We start from the raw sequence: 16,221 nt of genomic DNA, 5'->3' as shown, positions 1-16,221 counted from the left end.
CTCTGAGCTCATTCTTGATTTTGTCTTTTGTCCATGTCTGTTATTGAAATATTCTTGGCCTTAGTTGGCTGGATTTATTCATGTGCAGTCAGACATTAGAGTACATTTTTAGCATGAATGAAGATTGGAAAGATGCACAGGGTCATCTGGCTTGTGCTCCTCTATGGTGTATTTTTGGATACTTGTTTTTCTCTGAAAACTAGAGGGTTTATATTTTCAAGCTGTGTTTTTGAACAGCTGAAGTCTTCTTGAGCTAGTGGGACTTTTGCTCGTATATATCTCATGCAGTAATGACCCTTGGGCTCCTGAGTTCCAGGTCCCAGCAATATTTTGAGATAATCAGCTGAGTAATGGTTGTGGCTGGCTGGCATCAGAACATTTATTTGTTTGGGGGTTTTGTAATTGTTTTAGGCATTTTGTGTGTGTGGTCCTGCAAAGCCCTGAAAGAGCATGGAAGCTGAGTCAATATGGGCAGCCAGGGAAAAAGGCTGCTTAGGCACCATGGAGTGCCTCCAGAGAACAGGTAGCTAAATTTTCCTGAATAACACAAGGAAATTCTTCATGGCCTCATCCCTCCTGACTTCCCGGGACAGTAAAACCCATCCCATCTGTCTTCCGTGTGGCTTTGTCCCACATTCTCTTCATATGTCATATATCAAGGGCAATATGCAAATCTCATTATTTCAGTGTATATTTCAGTCCTTAGCCTTTCCCAGACAGGCAAAAACAGTGTCAAAGACCAGAGCTCAGCCAACACTTAGTCTGGAAAATGAGATCATGACCACCAGCTGAGACCCTAATGCAAGTGATGCTTCCCAGTCTTGACTCTCTGTGTTTCCAGGCAGGCTGGATTCAGTACTGTATTTAAACCTCTAATTAATCTTTGACAAATTCTTCTTCTGACTAATTTCTTCTCTTTTCTCCAGGTAGAGTAATTGCTCCATCTTGTTCCAGAAACAAATCCTGAAACCATAGTACCTTTGGTCATCTGATTTTAAGGATCATGCGAACAGCAGCTGGTGCCAAGGGGCAAGGTAAGCAAATCAAGTTTTCAAGGAGGTGCATCAGCTCACAGCAGCTGATTTGCTCTTGCAATTCAAATTTTCTAGTTTTCCACTGCAGAACTTTTCCTTTCACCTTCCACATGGTAGTCTGCAAGAAATTTGGACCCGGGGACAGAGGAAACAACGAGGATCTGAGACAGACAAGATAAACAGGTGGTGCTTACTCTGGAGCATCTAGAGAAAGCTCTTTGCCAAGGACCTGACACAATATGTTTCCTCTTTTGGCTGATGTTTGCTATTGTGTCTTGGGCAGGTGTCAGGGTCCTCAAGCAACTTAGTTGCGAGTCAGGGTCATGCTATGTCAGGACCTGTGCTATTCATTATTTTGCACTAATATCCAGAGGACACGGAAAACAAGTGACACCACTGCAAGGAAAGGAATCGACAAAACCTCCCCTGCAACACCAACCAGTTCTCTCACATGATGAAGAGGGTGAAACTGAAGTTGTTTGTGACCAAGGACAGAATAGCTGGTGTTTATGCACTTGGAGGCATAGAAAGCTCATAAGGAGCTGAAAAAACTCAGTCTTTGAAACTCCTCTCAATTTTCATTGATATCCTACAAAGCGTTAACTCCACTGGCTTTCTCATCCATAATTATGCAGCATATCCTCTAAAATGGGGTGTTTGGTATACCTTCCTTTAGGATACAGGCAACTCTGTCACTTTTGTATCAGTAGATTTCAAGCACACTTTTGAATAGATGAATAATTGGGCTTGAGGATTTCAAAGGCCTTTTCTAATCGAAGTGATTCTATAGGGTCGGTTTACAAAACAACTCAAGCTGACAGCTTCTCCTAGTTTGGTGTGTTGGCAGTACACTGCAATTTCTTTCCTTGCAGCAGAGGACATGGTGCAGTGACACCCAAATGGCCTGTTGGGAGCAGGCTGGCTTCCAGCTGGACATGTTACCTTCAAGGCTGGGCAGATCACACTGGGATCTGCTTGGGCACCTCCTTGTCACAGCTCCCAGGGCTCTGAAGAGCAAAGGGAGCCTGAGAACCCCCATCCTGGTGCTGTATGATGTCTTGGGTTTTATTAGCTGAAGTGTCAAGCTTCAATGCAAGCAGCTGCAATGAGTGGAAGCAGCAGTATCATCATGACCCTAAAGCTCTGTCACTATGACAGCAGTATCACTGTGACCCTCTTCAGCTGTGGCACCATGAGCTGGTGCTGTGGGAGCCAGGGCAGAAGCACCTGCAGGTGAACTAATCTTCAATATGAATAAATGGCCCAAGAATAATGAAGCATGCAGGCTCTGTTATCTTCCAGACAAGAAGGTAAGCACTTCCACCATTGAAAACAGCACATCTCAGCTGTGTGTGCTGAGTGTCAGAGCCTTGAAGGCACTAATGCCTCTCCCCACACCCTGCCCACAGCCCAGGACTCTGTTTCAGCACCTTCAGGCTATCAGTCCTGCCCAAGCAATGTCACTGCAGGGCTGGTCTCTAGCTCCCCACAGTCCTGCCCAGTCCATTCATGGACCCCCAGCAAGCCATCCCCCTCCCCCTGGCCACCCCAAGGTTGTGTTTCCAGTCTGGCTCCCTTCAATGTCACCCATCAGGGCTGGAGCTGCCAGATGCTCTGACAGTGCCTGGCACCAAAGGTTACTGATCAACTCTTGCCTTCATCCCTGTCAGGAAGTGTTGAGCACCAGGAAGCCAATGGCTCTGATTTAGCTGGAAAAAATACTTTTTATTAGGTTTTCCCAGTAACAGCTGAATTTTAGCCTGGAGGGAGGTACTGAGCTAGCTCATTGCCACATTAGACAGTGTCAAATACTCCCACCCCCAAAGGATATGCTTGATGGGAACTGCTGGAATTGCTCAGCATGGATCCGGGCTTAAATAAGTTGTGACTATTGCTTTGCAAGGAAGTCACTAAGAAAAATGATCTTCAAGGAGAAGCAAACTGCTTTGATCTCTGTCCTTCTGGTTGAGCTCCTCTGTGCGAGCTCAGAGCTGATTTCCAGTAAAGCACAAGCACAGTCAGCCAGCACAGAAAAGCTGCAGCGTAGCTGCTGTCAGTAGCAACTCTCCTAAGCAGTAAGGAGATGTGCTGTTCTTCGGCATGAGGAATAAGTGGCAGAGAGATATAGCTGAACCTGAGGATGTAAATGTTTAGATTTTTGCTAAAAGCACTAGTAGGGAAATTGAAACAGACCCTTGATTAGTATGAACTGCTTCTAGATTCAGAACATAACACCACTGCAATGATGTGAACACAGAGGGCAGAGCAAAGGCAGTCCTTGCTAAATAACATAACAATTCACAATGCATATTCATTGCAGGAAATACTTTTCATCCGTCCTTGATTGCATGTTGTATATTGGCTATGGATTCGATGGCTTTGGATTTCTTTAGCATGCCCTTGGGCTTTCAAGTGTGCTCAGATGCATTGTAATGTAGATTCAGGGTGTCTGGCACTTCTTACTGAATGAGCCTTCAAAGGGAAGTTGGAATCAGACTCTAATTGCATTTGTAATAAGGCCAAAGGCATTTTGACAGGGAGATTACCTGCTGTTCATGGACAGATTTTGTCCAGAGCGCTTGAAACCGGTGGAGTTGGTTCACGCTGCCACTGGTATTGGCAGACATGGGATTACCTGATTTTTGGTAACTGAGATAAAGGCAGGCAATATTTGTGACTAGACTTTGAACACAATGGTGTTACTCAGGTAGATGTGACAGCTTGAAGCATCTTCTCTGGAAGCTTTCCCAGTGCCAGAGATCATCTAACTGGGAGCACAGACCACTGACACAGCTGTGCCTGAACCCCTGCCACTGCAGACAATATTGCTGTGGGCATGTGGTCCAAGCAGCTTGCCAGGATCCCCTCATGCTTTTCTCCTTGCTATAATATGTGCCTTTGAAGCCCTAGTGCTTTAAAAAGAAGCCCACAGCCTTTTCCTCATGCTTTACGTGGGCAGCTGTATTATGTTGCAAGACTCTTCTTTTCAGGTCATTCCCAAACAGACAGTTTGTAAGGGAGTGGAGTCCTGGAGCACTGAAAAGAGAGGAGCTGGAGTTTAGAGGCAGGGAAACAAACATCTTAAACAGAGAGCAGAAATTAGTTCGAAATGAAGAACAGAGGTTTGCTGGCCTCACTGAATGCCCGGAGTGAAAGGCATCTGTCAGCAGACGATGGTGTTGGGAAGCCTGGGCTGGGGGGACTCGGCGTCGGGGCTGCTGCCCGTGCAGAGCGCAGAGGTGCATCTGCCTCCTGGTGCAACGCCACCGGGATGGCCTGGGGAACAATAGAGCTTTGTGCCTGGCAGATGTTCAGGCAGCATTTGCTTTCTTTTCCTGAGGACAGTTGAAACACAGTGACCTGATTTGCACAAGGGTGTCTGGTGCTTCTGCAAGTCACGTTACAAGCAATTTGGCCAAGGTCATGCAGCAAGTGAGTGATGCTGTCAGAGAATAGATGGAAATCTCTGTGTGGGTGCTTTAGCTTGATGCTCCCAGCACAACACCTCCATTAGTGCATGGCATTTTAGTGATTTATCCAAGCAGTACTTTGCTCATTAGGTTTTATCTCAGTAGCAGTGGGAACAGTCTGTGTATCTTCTACATCCAAAAAGCAGAAAGTGTACCTTATTCTGACCAAAATAAGGTCTTTGACCCAAGGATCTTGGCACTGAACCAAACAAAAGGTAATGGTTACATATGATCCTTCTCGTGATTTCAGGGAGTGAGGGACTGGAGCAAGCCCTCACCTAATGGGTTGCTTGGCAGGAGAAGGTGAATCTCAGAAGCTCGGTATAGAATCACAGGCAGGAGTGGAGGAAAATGGCAGGGATGACCGCAGACTTTTGACACACTGAACCTGGAGGGAGGAAAGAGCGAGGTGGTGAAGGGCACAAACCTCCAGAAACCAGGCATGGCAACCACAGGACTTACCTAGGAGTGATTTCTGAGGTGGTGTGTGAAGTCTGAAGTCTGTGTGCCCTATCTGTCTGAGGGGTTGCTGTCTCTTCCCCACTCCAAGACTAAACCCTTGAGGAGACCGATTCATGCTGGGGGGAGGTTTGAAAGGCCAGAGAGGAGGCTAGCCCTGAAGCAGAGCTGCTTCCTCAGCAGAGGGATGAGCTGCATGCTGAGAAGCCTGGCTTGCAGCATGATGATGATGATATGAATGAAAATGGACAACGCAGTTCCATCTCTGCCTATGTTTTGGGATCTGTTTGCTGATGGTGAACTGAATGCACTCAGGAGAGGCAGATGAGACTACAGATCTGTTTGTGAAGGAAGCAGTGGGAACACAGAGCCAGTCCCAGGAAGGAAGGGGGACGAAGGTACAATAAACAATTGTATAATTTCAGTTGCCTCGTGAAACCTCTCCCTCAAGGATCCTCTCAGAAAGCAGATAAGAGTGGAATGCATCTATATGTATTTGCAATGCAAGGGCATGTGTATGATGAATAGACATAATAAAATGCAATGGGCTACAATAAGGAATTAGTGATTTAAAACCTTCAAATTTTAAATCACTGGAGTTTCAGAGGTCCTATGGCAGAGATTCTGGAAAGTAATAATCTTTTACTTTCTCTGTAAGTCTGCTGTATTATCTCGGTTTGAAAGACAGGTATTTTGCTAAGGAAAGGCAAGAACCCCTTTCCTGAGATGCAGAGTGCAACCCCCTCCCTTCCAATTATTATAGTTTCAAATCAGAGGCTTTCAGGCAGAAGATAGGGGGATAGGAATAACAGTTCTTTACTGATATCTAACAAGGCAAAATAGTAGAAACAACACCAGCTATAAAAATTGACAACAAAACAGAGCAGTGTAGCTCAGTTCCAGTCCCTTTTGGCCAAGGCCCTCTCCCTGCGCTCAGTTCCCGGTGCTGTGGGCAGGGCAGGGCCCGCTGGGTGATGGCGGCAGCGCCCAGGGCTGAGAGGGATGGGGGAGCCACTCCCCCCTCACGGTGTCGGTCGTGGTGCTGGGCAGAGTGCCCGGAGGCAGTAGGATGAGGTGGGAGAGCAGCAGAGCGGTGTTTGATGGCAGGGAACGTGGCTCCCGGCGCTGGGATGGCGGGGAAGATGCCAGATCAGAGCACGGGCCGTCCTCCTTCCACTCCACGAGCGAAGCGAGAGAGAGCCCAGGCCCCTGTCCCGCCTTTCCTTTTCCCGTATTGCCCCTGTTCCCCACCCCCTGTGAGAGAAAACTATTGCTACTGAGGTGTAGCCACAAATACTTAGCATAACAATGGGAAAAATTCCACAGAAAGAAAAGGGAACAATTCAACCCCCAACATGTATGAATAATAATTACACAATGTGGCAGAGGAAACCATGTACTTTTATTTAAGTTTAATCTTTATAGATATGAGGCAGGTATAGAAGGTGAGCTATTTGCTTTAATGATATTATGATTAGATTAGCTATTAGAATATGTGCCTGAGTGTCTGCTTTCTAAGCAATGATGGATTGGGCTGGAGGAAATGCTCTGCTTTATGGTTTATTTGGGTTTAGACCCTAAGGCAGCCAACACTTTTCCCACGTTCTAAGCAGTCTTCTTGTATAAGCTCCAAGAATGAAAATTGCATTCTTTATGAAACTCTCTATAAAATCTTCTGCTGTTGTTGTTTTTCCAACTTCTGCTATTGACTCTTCCACACTTTGTGCCAGAAAGACTTATATTTTGGTCTTACAGTCCACCCCTAACCCATCTTTATCCCATTTCTTTCAGGTGACTATTCACATCCAGCTCCTCGTGAAGGAGCTGACAACACTGCTCAACTGAAAGTCAGCCAAGGGTTGAAATGTTCTGAGCATTACAAACGTTTGTATTGCATCTTAGTGGTTTTCCTTCCTTCCACCCTACAGGATCTCATGACCCCATAGATACTAGAGCAAAACAGGAGAGGCTTTCAATGGAAAATCAATGTGACTTGGCAGCTTGTGAAAGATCTTAGAGATGGAACTGTAGAGCTGTGTGGAGGAGTGAGCAATCCATCACAGCAGCATGATTTCCAGTTCATGGAAGAACAATGAAGAAAAGAGAAAGTGAAGGAACAGTGTCACAACAAGGGGAAGGGACATAACCTTCAAATAGCAGGTTTTTCCACCTCTCTGAAGCATTGGGCATTGGCTTCTTGCAGAAGTATGACAAAGAGCTTGATGCTCTGATCTTTAATGGCAGATCCTAAGGGCAGGGGGAGCTGACACGCTTGTTAGCATTTGACCCAGTTCAAACTAACAGGTTCTGAGGAACAAAGACTCACTGTGAGGTTATGGAGAGGGAAACCTGAACCAAACTGACATTGAGAGAAATATTCATGGCAACTAGAGATCCAAGTACCTAAGGAACAAGAACAAATCTGCCAAGCCCAAAACCTTCCCTTGCTTTGTTGTACCAGTAGCAATCCAGCTGGTGAAGGACCAAAGCTGCTACCACAGGGCAGCAGACCAAAGTGAAAGGTCACAGGCAGATCTGGTCTATGCCAGTAAGTTTTTTGTTCTTGTCGCAGTCTGAAATTCTCAGTCCTACCTTATTGCTGTTCCTTGGAGGAACATGTAAGAAGTTCTAACATTGCTTTGTGCTCTGCTGTGCCAGGGACAAACCTTATCTTCCAGGGGTTACTGCTAATATGATTTGAATAGAGGACACTCATCCTATTCAAATCCCTTGTGGATTTTAACACTTTTTTTTTTGCTGAAAGGAAAAAATACTCAATCCCACCCAGTTACATCTGATCATCCTACATGTGTCTCACGGCACAATCTTATCAGATATTGCTGCTTCCCAGGCTGTGGAAAAGTTTTTTCATGGCAATTGGCTGATATGTTAGTATGTGCAGCACTTTGTGATGCTTTTAGGCCTCACCTTTGTTTTTCTGTCACTCTTGCAAGAAGCTCCACAGCACCTTTGTGGATCTGCTGTGACTTTTGTAAAATTTAAGCACTCGATGTTGCAAGTAGAACAGAAGTATTGAAAGCAGGGCAGCCTTTTTAAGGAGGCATTGATGATCAGTGCAGGGTGGGTTTGGATGATGAAAAGACAACTAAAATGCCTAGATTTTGCTAAAATGTCATAGAAGTTACAGATTCCTTGGAATGAGAGCCAGGATGGAGGCGGAAAAGACCCGTGAGAGTGAAGAAGAGTTACCCAAAGGCAGTGTGCCGTATCTAAAGATAGATCAGCTTGGAGGGAAAGACTAGAATAACTTAGATGGAGAGGTTTAGGGGAGAAAATCCAAGCCCAGGGACATAACATGGCTTACCAGAGCCAAGCAAGCTGAGTCTGCTGGCACTGCTTGGCAAAAGATCTGCTTGGCCTCATTAGGATGACTTTTGTGCCCAGAAGATCAGTTGTCTTAGGAGAAGAAATCAATGTCCCCACAAAATTCCCCCACAAAAAAGTGTCTGTGGGAGCTGGACATACAGAAGTGGAAGCTCAACCTCACAGCTAACCTAGGAAGAATTTTATTAATTTTACACCTCCAATCCCATGTGTTGTGCTTTTTCCTACTGTTTAATGTTATATGCACTACTGATTTTATTGAGATTGAAGTGTCTGTGCACTGAATTTTTTTCAAGCAAAAAATGCTGCCCTGTACAGTAGACAGCTAAATCAAAGCAATCTAGAACCAGCTAGAAGCTGGTTTTTACTTAAGGTAAAAAGGTCAGAACCATTGTGCTAATTTTTGTGTTATTTTTAGAAGCAGTCTTAACTCATACATCCTTTAGAGAGGCTGATGAAGCCTCTGTCTTGGACTTCCTGGAGACATCCATGCCAGTGAGCCTCAAAAAACCGAGATACCTACAATATGAGTACTTGGTTTTGAATGAGAGTCAGAGACTGACTTGTCAACAAGCTCTTATCATATGACCTAAAGCTGAATAAGCAAATACATACAAGTTAATAAACAAACCAAACTAAATAAAACAACCTAGCTCTGGTGCAAAGTCGAGAAAATGACTGGTCTCATGGAAAATTTCTCTGCAGCTCCAGCAAGGTTCAGGTTGCTACTGAGTGTTGCAGCTACAGGAACTGAGGATTGTGAGAGAGGATGCATCCTCTTTTTAATTAAAAAAATATTATTGGTGGTTGGGGTTATTGGGAAGGGGAAAATATTAGTTTAGCTCTTGTCTGCTGTCACTAGAACACTACAAGAAGCTAAGAAATAAAAGAGCATAAAATTGGTTAATTTGATGGGATGACGAAAGAGAGAGAGAGATACTGACTTAGGTGGCTTCCAGGTCAGACAGTTACTCCATGTACCTCCATAAAATGACACATGCTGGATGCAATATCAGTTTCCTCGTCGGCATTTTCTTATCAAAGGCACTTGTTGAACAAGGACAAAAGTAAACTATGAAAAGATGTGCTTCACAATGCTAAGAGGTAAAATAAAAGGGTCATAGGAGTCCACAGTAAGATAATGACAAAACTGTAATTATTACAGACTGCATGGACCAAGGCTAATAAACAGACAAAACACATAAGGATAAAAGTGAAAATACTGAATTCTCCCACCAACCTCCTTATGATATCCAAATGTCAGAATTATTGACATATGGGGGATCTCATCACTTTGGAGAAGAAACAGCTAGAGTTTCAAAACAGAATCATCGCTATCCCTTTACAAGTAGGTGCTGCTCCCGGACAGAACTGCCAGTGTTTTGGCATCGGGTGATCCTAAAGAGAAAGATTCTAGCAGCTGGGGTAAAATAACGCTGATTTCTTTCTGGACGCGGCAGAATGTCTATTAAATCTTAAATAAACTGGGAACTAAGCAACAATTTAAGTTTTTGCTTTGAAACAGAGTGCGGGTAGCCAAGAAATAGTTCTCCCATAACATGGTACGGGCGCCATCCATCGCAGAGCGGGGATGGAGACCGCACAAAAGCCATCCGCAGCGGGTGGCGGCTGCAGTTTCCATATTCAGCTGGAGAGGAGAAGAAGCCGTTTCCCCCAGCAGGATTCCCGCAGGAAGCGCTCAGCGCAGCCCGGGCGCCGGGCGGGGCTCGGCACATTCCGGCAGCGGGAGCTCGCTTCTGGGGCGGGGGAGAAGAGACATTCCCGATAGGAAGTGGCACAGTCTCCTGCTTTATTTAAATAAAGCCAGCCTCTCCTGCTCACACACGGGGGAGCTTTAAGCTTTAACCGGTATCCCAAGGGTTGCGGACACACCGAGTGACAAAGGCGCCCGCGGCTCGGCTAAGGCGCCGGGCGGGGACGGCCGCGCGGGGTTTAAATGCCCCGCGGGGGCGGTCCGGCAGCGCTGCGTGTCCCGCCCGTCCCCGCCCCGCTCAGCTGACAGCGGGGCCGCCCGCCGGAGCCGCCGCCGCCGCCGCTCGGTGCCCGCCTGCGCGGCCCCGCCGGGGATGGGGACGGGGGGCGGCGCGCCGTGAGCGGCCCGCGGGCGCGCCCGAGCCGCGCTGCTGCCGCACGGAGCCGCCGGCGGGATGAGCGGGAGCGGCAACCCCGGGCCCGGCGCGGCGCCCTGCCGCTTCGCCCACTACTTCGTGCTGTGCGGCATCGACGCGGAGAGCGGGCTGGAGCCCGACGAGCTGGCAGGTGAGCCGCGCCGGCGGGAGGCCTCGCCCGCGCCCGCACCGCTGCGGCTCGCCGGGCGTCTGGGATGCGCTGCCTCAAAATGTCTGCTCCCCCCGAGGAGGGGACGAGGGGGAGCCGCAGAGAGGGAGCGACTTTGGAGGATAAAGCATCCTTCGGAGGGGCTGGCGAAGCATCCCCCCGAGGGCAGGTCCTGCCGGGCGGCGGGGAGCGTTTGGGATGCGCCGTCCGCCGCAGGCCGGGCTGCGCTGGCCCGCCGCTGGCCCGGTCCCTGATGGTGGCGGGGACAGGCATCCCCCCGCGGCCGGGCTCAGTGGCTCGGCCGCGGCCAGCGGGGTGCCGCTGGCGGGAGAAGGGAACCCAGGGATACGGAACTGGAGAGAGCCGAATGACCGAGCTTTCTGCCCGGGCATATGCGTTTTCTTCAGTAACTGCACTGGAAAGGAGGGGGAGGGATCTGGGAAGAACTGAATATATTAATGGAATCACATCTTTATTATGTTTGTTCACATCTTTATGTCTATTCAGAAATTATCTTCCTGCATCCTTCTATTCCCCACCACGCCAAAAATGTTAAATAAAAAAAAGAACAAAACTATTGGTATAGGCTCTAATGCATTTTCTAAAATGTTTATTTTTGGTGGGTTCATGACGGGATATGAGCTGATTACGTTGGCATAAGGCAGCAGTTCTTCTTCAATGTCACTTTTGTTTATGCAAAAGAAGCTGTTTAAGTGAGGTTTTTACATATAAAATTTGAACAACTTTAGGCTTAATAACACGGATTAGTTGTATGGAAGCTAAGTGTTTCCTCATGGAGTTAGGAGTTTGGAAGTGTTTAAGTGCCAGTGTTTGCCCATTCCCGTGCGTTCACACTGCAGGCAAAGGAGCTGTGCGTGGCTGAAGTTGAAGGCAGCTGTAGCTGTCACCGTGAGCACCTCTGCCCGGCAGTGGGATCCTGAGGATGGGATCCTAATGAGGTCTCCACAGCTATTGCATCAGGAAGTACCTTGCCTTCTGGTTGTGTAAGAGAAAGACGTGATGATCTATATCACTGGTCAATGTACACTGGTTGAAGTTCATGTTTTTGTCACCAGTAGAAGGGGTGGATGCACGTATGTTTCCAAGGAAAAACTTTCCAAGAAACCTTATCTTAAAGCAGGGTGACTAAGTCTCTACCCCTGGCAGTGAGCACACACTGGAGGTAGCCCTGGGGTTTCCAAGTTGAAGCATTTGCTAAATGTGCTTCCATCTCTTTGTTTTTTCACATGTACTTTTGACCACAGTTGTGTGTTTTCAGTTTTGCTGCTTTTAGTAGAAAACTCCTGACTTGTGAACCGCCTCCCAGCTGATGGCATACAGGGTTTGATTTGCATGATATGACCTATTGGGGTTTCAGCTACCTAAACTTTGAGCCATCTGTCTGAAAAGAAACTATTTTTAAAGCTGTGTTGGCTGGTAGGCTGTGCCTTCCCTGATGTACCCAGCCTTTCCAAGTTGTCTTTTGCTGATTTTTTTGCACCATTTCCCAGAGAGGTGCACAGATGTATTCCTGGGGAGCGCTGCTCAAGGACAGCCTGAGTGTGATGGGTTTGTGCAGATGTACTACCTCGACTACAGGGCTTCTCTTTCATGGTCATTCAGTAGGTTTGGCTGAACTGCTTCAGGAACACTAAGCAGATTTCAAAGCTAAAGTAATCTCCCTCTTCATTTTTCAGTGAAAGAAAGTAATTTTGGCACATCTAGGATATACTCATTTATAAAATACGGTGCAACTGTAAATAATTTCAAAGAGAAATTAACGAAAGCAATTTTCAAAGCAATGTCTTTATAACTGGTTTAAACTAGGCAAGGTCCAGCAATATGGTTTGGACATACAGACATTTTTGGTCATGCCAGTTTGGGAGGCATTCTTAATACCTTAGGAGGGTTGGGATGTGATAGAGGAAGAAGTGGAGTAACAGAAGTATGATGGGACTTAATATTGCCACTGAGCAATGTTATATTTTTAGGGACTCGTGACAAGAGCTTTCTGCTATCAGCTGGGAGCTCAGCAGTGGGAAATGCTGGGAAGGAACAGGGAGTGCTATGAGCCACAAATATAATGCAGCCGTGGAAAAATTAACTCTGGTTTGAGACGTACTGAGAAAACATTTCTGTTAAAGCTTGGGGAGTACTAATGCTGCAGTAGGCAGGCAGTAGTGAGAGCCTGTCTAGAAATCTGTGTTACAGGTCTCAAAAACCAAGGTACTATGATTGAATTCACCGCTGTAATGGGTGGGGAGAAAGATGCTTGAGGGAACAGAAAGCCTGTTCTATCATAGGAAACCCACAAATGGCTATTCTTGCTAAAAATGTTCTTTGTAGAAGTAAATGACCCTGTTCTTTCAGTATTATGTAGCTGTGATAGCTACATCTTGCTATCCTTGTGCTTAAAGAGCTTGTTGAGGTAAGTCACAAGACATCAATGAAAAGTTGCTGTGACTTAAGCTGCTGCACAGATCATCCCCGGTTTAGCAAAAAAAAAGTAATGAAGAACCTGCTTATCTCTAAACCTTGAATCCCTTGGCAGTCAGTGTTAACAAAGCAAACAGGGTGCTCACTCCAGGTCTGACTGATGGAACCGCCTTGAGGCTGAGCAGAGGAGCAGGAGAAGGGATAAGAAGGAGCTCTGCTGCTGCTCTGGAGCCCCAGGGCCTCTCCTGTGAAGAGAGAAGCAGGAGTTAGAAAATCCTTGAGATCTGAGATATGGACTTGGTGGTGATCTGCTGATACTCAGGCAGCTCACCCTGGTACACGGTGTGCTGAGGAGCTGCCTGTGAGTCAGCTCTGGCTCATCTGGAGCTCCCTGACCTATCTCCTGCCTTTGCTGGGGACAGCCCGGGACTCTCCCCTGTGCGGAGGCTTTCCTTGCTTCAAACCCAAAATCTCTTTCCACAAAAATTCTCTTCAATTAAAAAAAAAAAAAAAAAAAAGCACCAAAAAATCCTCATCTACTGCATCAGGCATGGAAGTAAATGTTTCAGTGTTACTCGTGAAAGCAGGGCAAAGAACTGCTTTTCTAATTCTTGTCGTGTGATAGGTCTGTTCAGAAAATGAAATAAAATCAACATTTATGGTTGTATAATATTTTGACATGCTTTTAGGGAAGAGCATCTTGTTTCTAGTTCTTGTTCCACTGAATGAATGCTCAGGGCTTAAAATAAGCTTGGTAGATGAGAATTTTCCACCAAGCAAATGGTTCATTTTTCTTTGATTATTTTTTTGTCTTTTGCATGTATGAAGTTTTCTGGTACCGATTTTTTTTTTCTTTTTTTGGGTAGTGAGTTCCTCCACAGCTGGCTCTTCACATGGCTGATTTGGGGTTTTTAAGTGAACTAATTTTGAACAGCTGAAAGCTGTTTACCTATTGCTCAATTTGGTAGTGTATCCAGGCACACAACAAAATTGTGTGTAGATTATGATGTTGTCAAAACACTTGTGGCCCTTATCACAAAGCTCTCACTCAAGGATGGAGGGAAAAAAAACCCTTTTCTTTTTCCAGGGACTCTTTTCCAGGCTCTTTCCAGGGACTTGAGGTGGAAAGGAAACTATCTAAGGATTTCTTGACGTTTAATAGTTGGAGAGGTCATAAAAGAAAAGCAGGGTATTTGATGTGAAATATCTTGAAAAGCACAAAAATTTCGGTACTGGTTTCAGTGCTCTGTTGAACTTCACTAAAGTAGGGTGAAGGGAGCTTTTTTGTCGTGTTTAGGGCTGATGGAAAATAAATTTCAGTTCACTTTGCTCTTCATGCCTGCTTCTTTCAGGTAAAGCCATTTTGAGACTATCAGCTTTGGAACTGCATGTGCTCAAATGAATTTGTTACAATAAATATTTAACATTGCATTCAACAAAAAGACCTAATTGTTCATTAAATTGTTTCTTTCATATGTTTTGTTACACTATATGAACTTCATGTTCATACATAGTGAACTATATGTGCAGGGCACGAGGTTTTCTGGCTATAGCAGCTTTTACCATTTGCTTGGGGAACATATTACATTTTGTAATATCTTGTTCGAGTGTCACAAACTACAATTTAGAAAAATCCAGAATACACATGACTGAATTAAAAAGAAAATGAAATATACTTTATTGGGGAAGTAATTTAGTGCCCTTTAGGAAAGTAGGGACAGAATTAGGGATGGATGTTTTGTTCTGAAGTGGAAGGACTGGTGTCCATTGAGGGTGCAGTTTGGAGGAAGAAAAGGTGCAGTAAGCCAGCATGGGAAGTGAGACTTCCAGGACCGTGTTGGATGGTGCTTTCTTTGTCTTAGAATGTGAATATTGGTGGAGTTATGGTAGCCTGCTTGCTGTGTGAAAAGATTTATAAGGTTTTTATAGGGTTTTTTTCCACACATGAACTGTAAATGTTACCTTACACTGTCTCGTTTTGGCCATTGTGTAAAGATTCAATATCTTACTGTCCCATTCAGTATATATTTGAAAACTGTAGAGAGCTTCATTAGTTTACTTTTAAGATCAAATTCTTTATTTTAATGGCCAGCAAAGCAGAGAGTGCATACTGGTCGTGCTCACTAAAAATGCTGAATGTCTTGGGGAAAATGCGCATTTCTTCTACCTCATGCTGTTTCCCTACAAATATCCACATATTGGTAATTAATTTCCCTTCAATGAAGCATTGAGATCCAAACAGGGCATGCTGCAGTCTGGCTAACTGTGCTTCTTATCTAGTAGGCTCTTATTTTTAGAAAGTTAAAAGACATTTTTGTCCTTGTGTGTGCTTGGCAATGGCGTGCTCACGCCTTGCAGAGCCTCCCCACCACCTGCGCTGTTCTCCCTCGCGCTTCCTCCGTGCCAGGTCTGTGCACAAAGCGCGCTGCCAGAAAACTTGGTGGCGTTACTACAGTGATACAACTTCTTGTGTGCATGGCTTTTCTGAAAATAGGCAATTGGATTTTTTCCTAGTTTGCTGGAAATAGACTAAGTTTCCCTTTACCGGGGAATATCTGATCAGTTGCAATTCCTGTTCATCACTTATGCAATTGACGCAAATGAAAAGCAGGCTACAGAAGTTTTGCTTTTAATTTTTTAGTACAGTCCAGATTTGCACAAAGCATTTTTGGAGAGATTGTCCAAATTAAGTAAACTGGATTGGATGAGAATGGTGCAAGTAGAGGCAGAGATGTCTTATGCTGTCCAAGTTACCAAAACTTAACTTGCTCCTCAGAAGCAGTTGAAGTCGATTGCTTAGGATTTCTCATCTTTGCAGGGCTTGTGGGAGGGATGGAATTCAGCATTTCTCCAGCTGCCCTTAAGAAGTGATGCTCAAATGCAGCATTAAATCTTCTGACATTATAGCTGGAAAAAACCAAGTCTCATGGATTAGACATTGGATGGACTAGCTGGCTTATTGAAGTAACTGTCAGTTACAAAAAACCCTCCATTTTTTGTGAACTGTCATAATTATAGGGAAATACTGTGTATTCATTTAGGAAATCTGTTTGATAAAAATCTAAACTGGGTTAATATTTTGTTCATGTGAAACCAAATCTTATTCTGCATAGATAAAGTATTGCTTTTCTAGTTAAAGGAATATGGAGTTAATCCCTGCTTTCGGGAAACCAAAATCG

At 45.3% G+C, this 16,221-nt stretch overlaps 1 protein-coding gene across 1 annotated transcript in view; it reads left to right on the top strand.

The window, feature by feature from the left end:
- The first annotated feature begins 10,461 nt into the window (after positions 1–10,461).
- The window catches only part of DENND5B (DENN domain containing 5B), a 103,629-nt gene continuing 97,869 nt past the window's right edge, over positions 10,462–16,221 (top strand). Inside the window, exon 1 of the mRNA XM_014876962.2 lies at positions 10,462–10,588. Within this exon, the coding sequence (XP_014732448.2) occupies positions 10,477–10,588 (112 nt within the window). The 5' untranslated portion in view covers positions 10,462–10,476. The remainder of the gene's footprint in view (positions 10,589–16,221) is intronic.

This window comes from Sturnus vulgaris, chromosome 5 (genome assembly GCF_052056855.1).
Source record: "Sturnus vulgaris isolate bStuVul1 chromosome 5, bStuVul1.hap1, whole genome shotgun sequence".
NCBI lineage: Eukaryota > Metazoa > Chordata > Aves > Passeriformes > Sturnidae > Sturnus > Sturnus vulgaris.
Note: the sequence above shows the minus strand (reverse complement) of the source record. Positions and strands in the feature narration are given on the sequence as shown.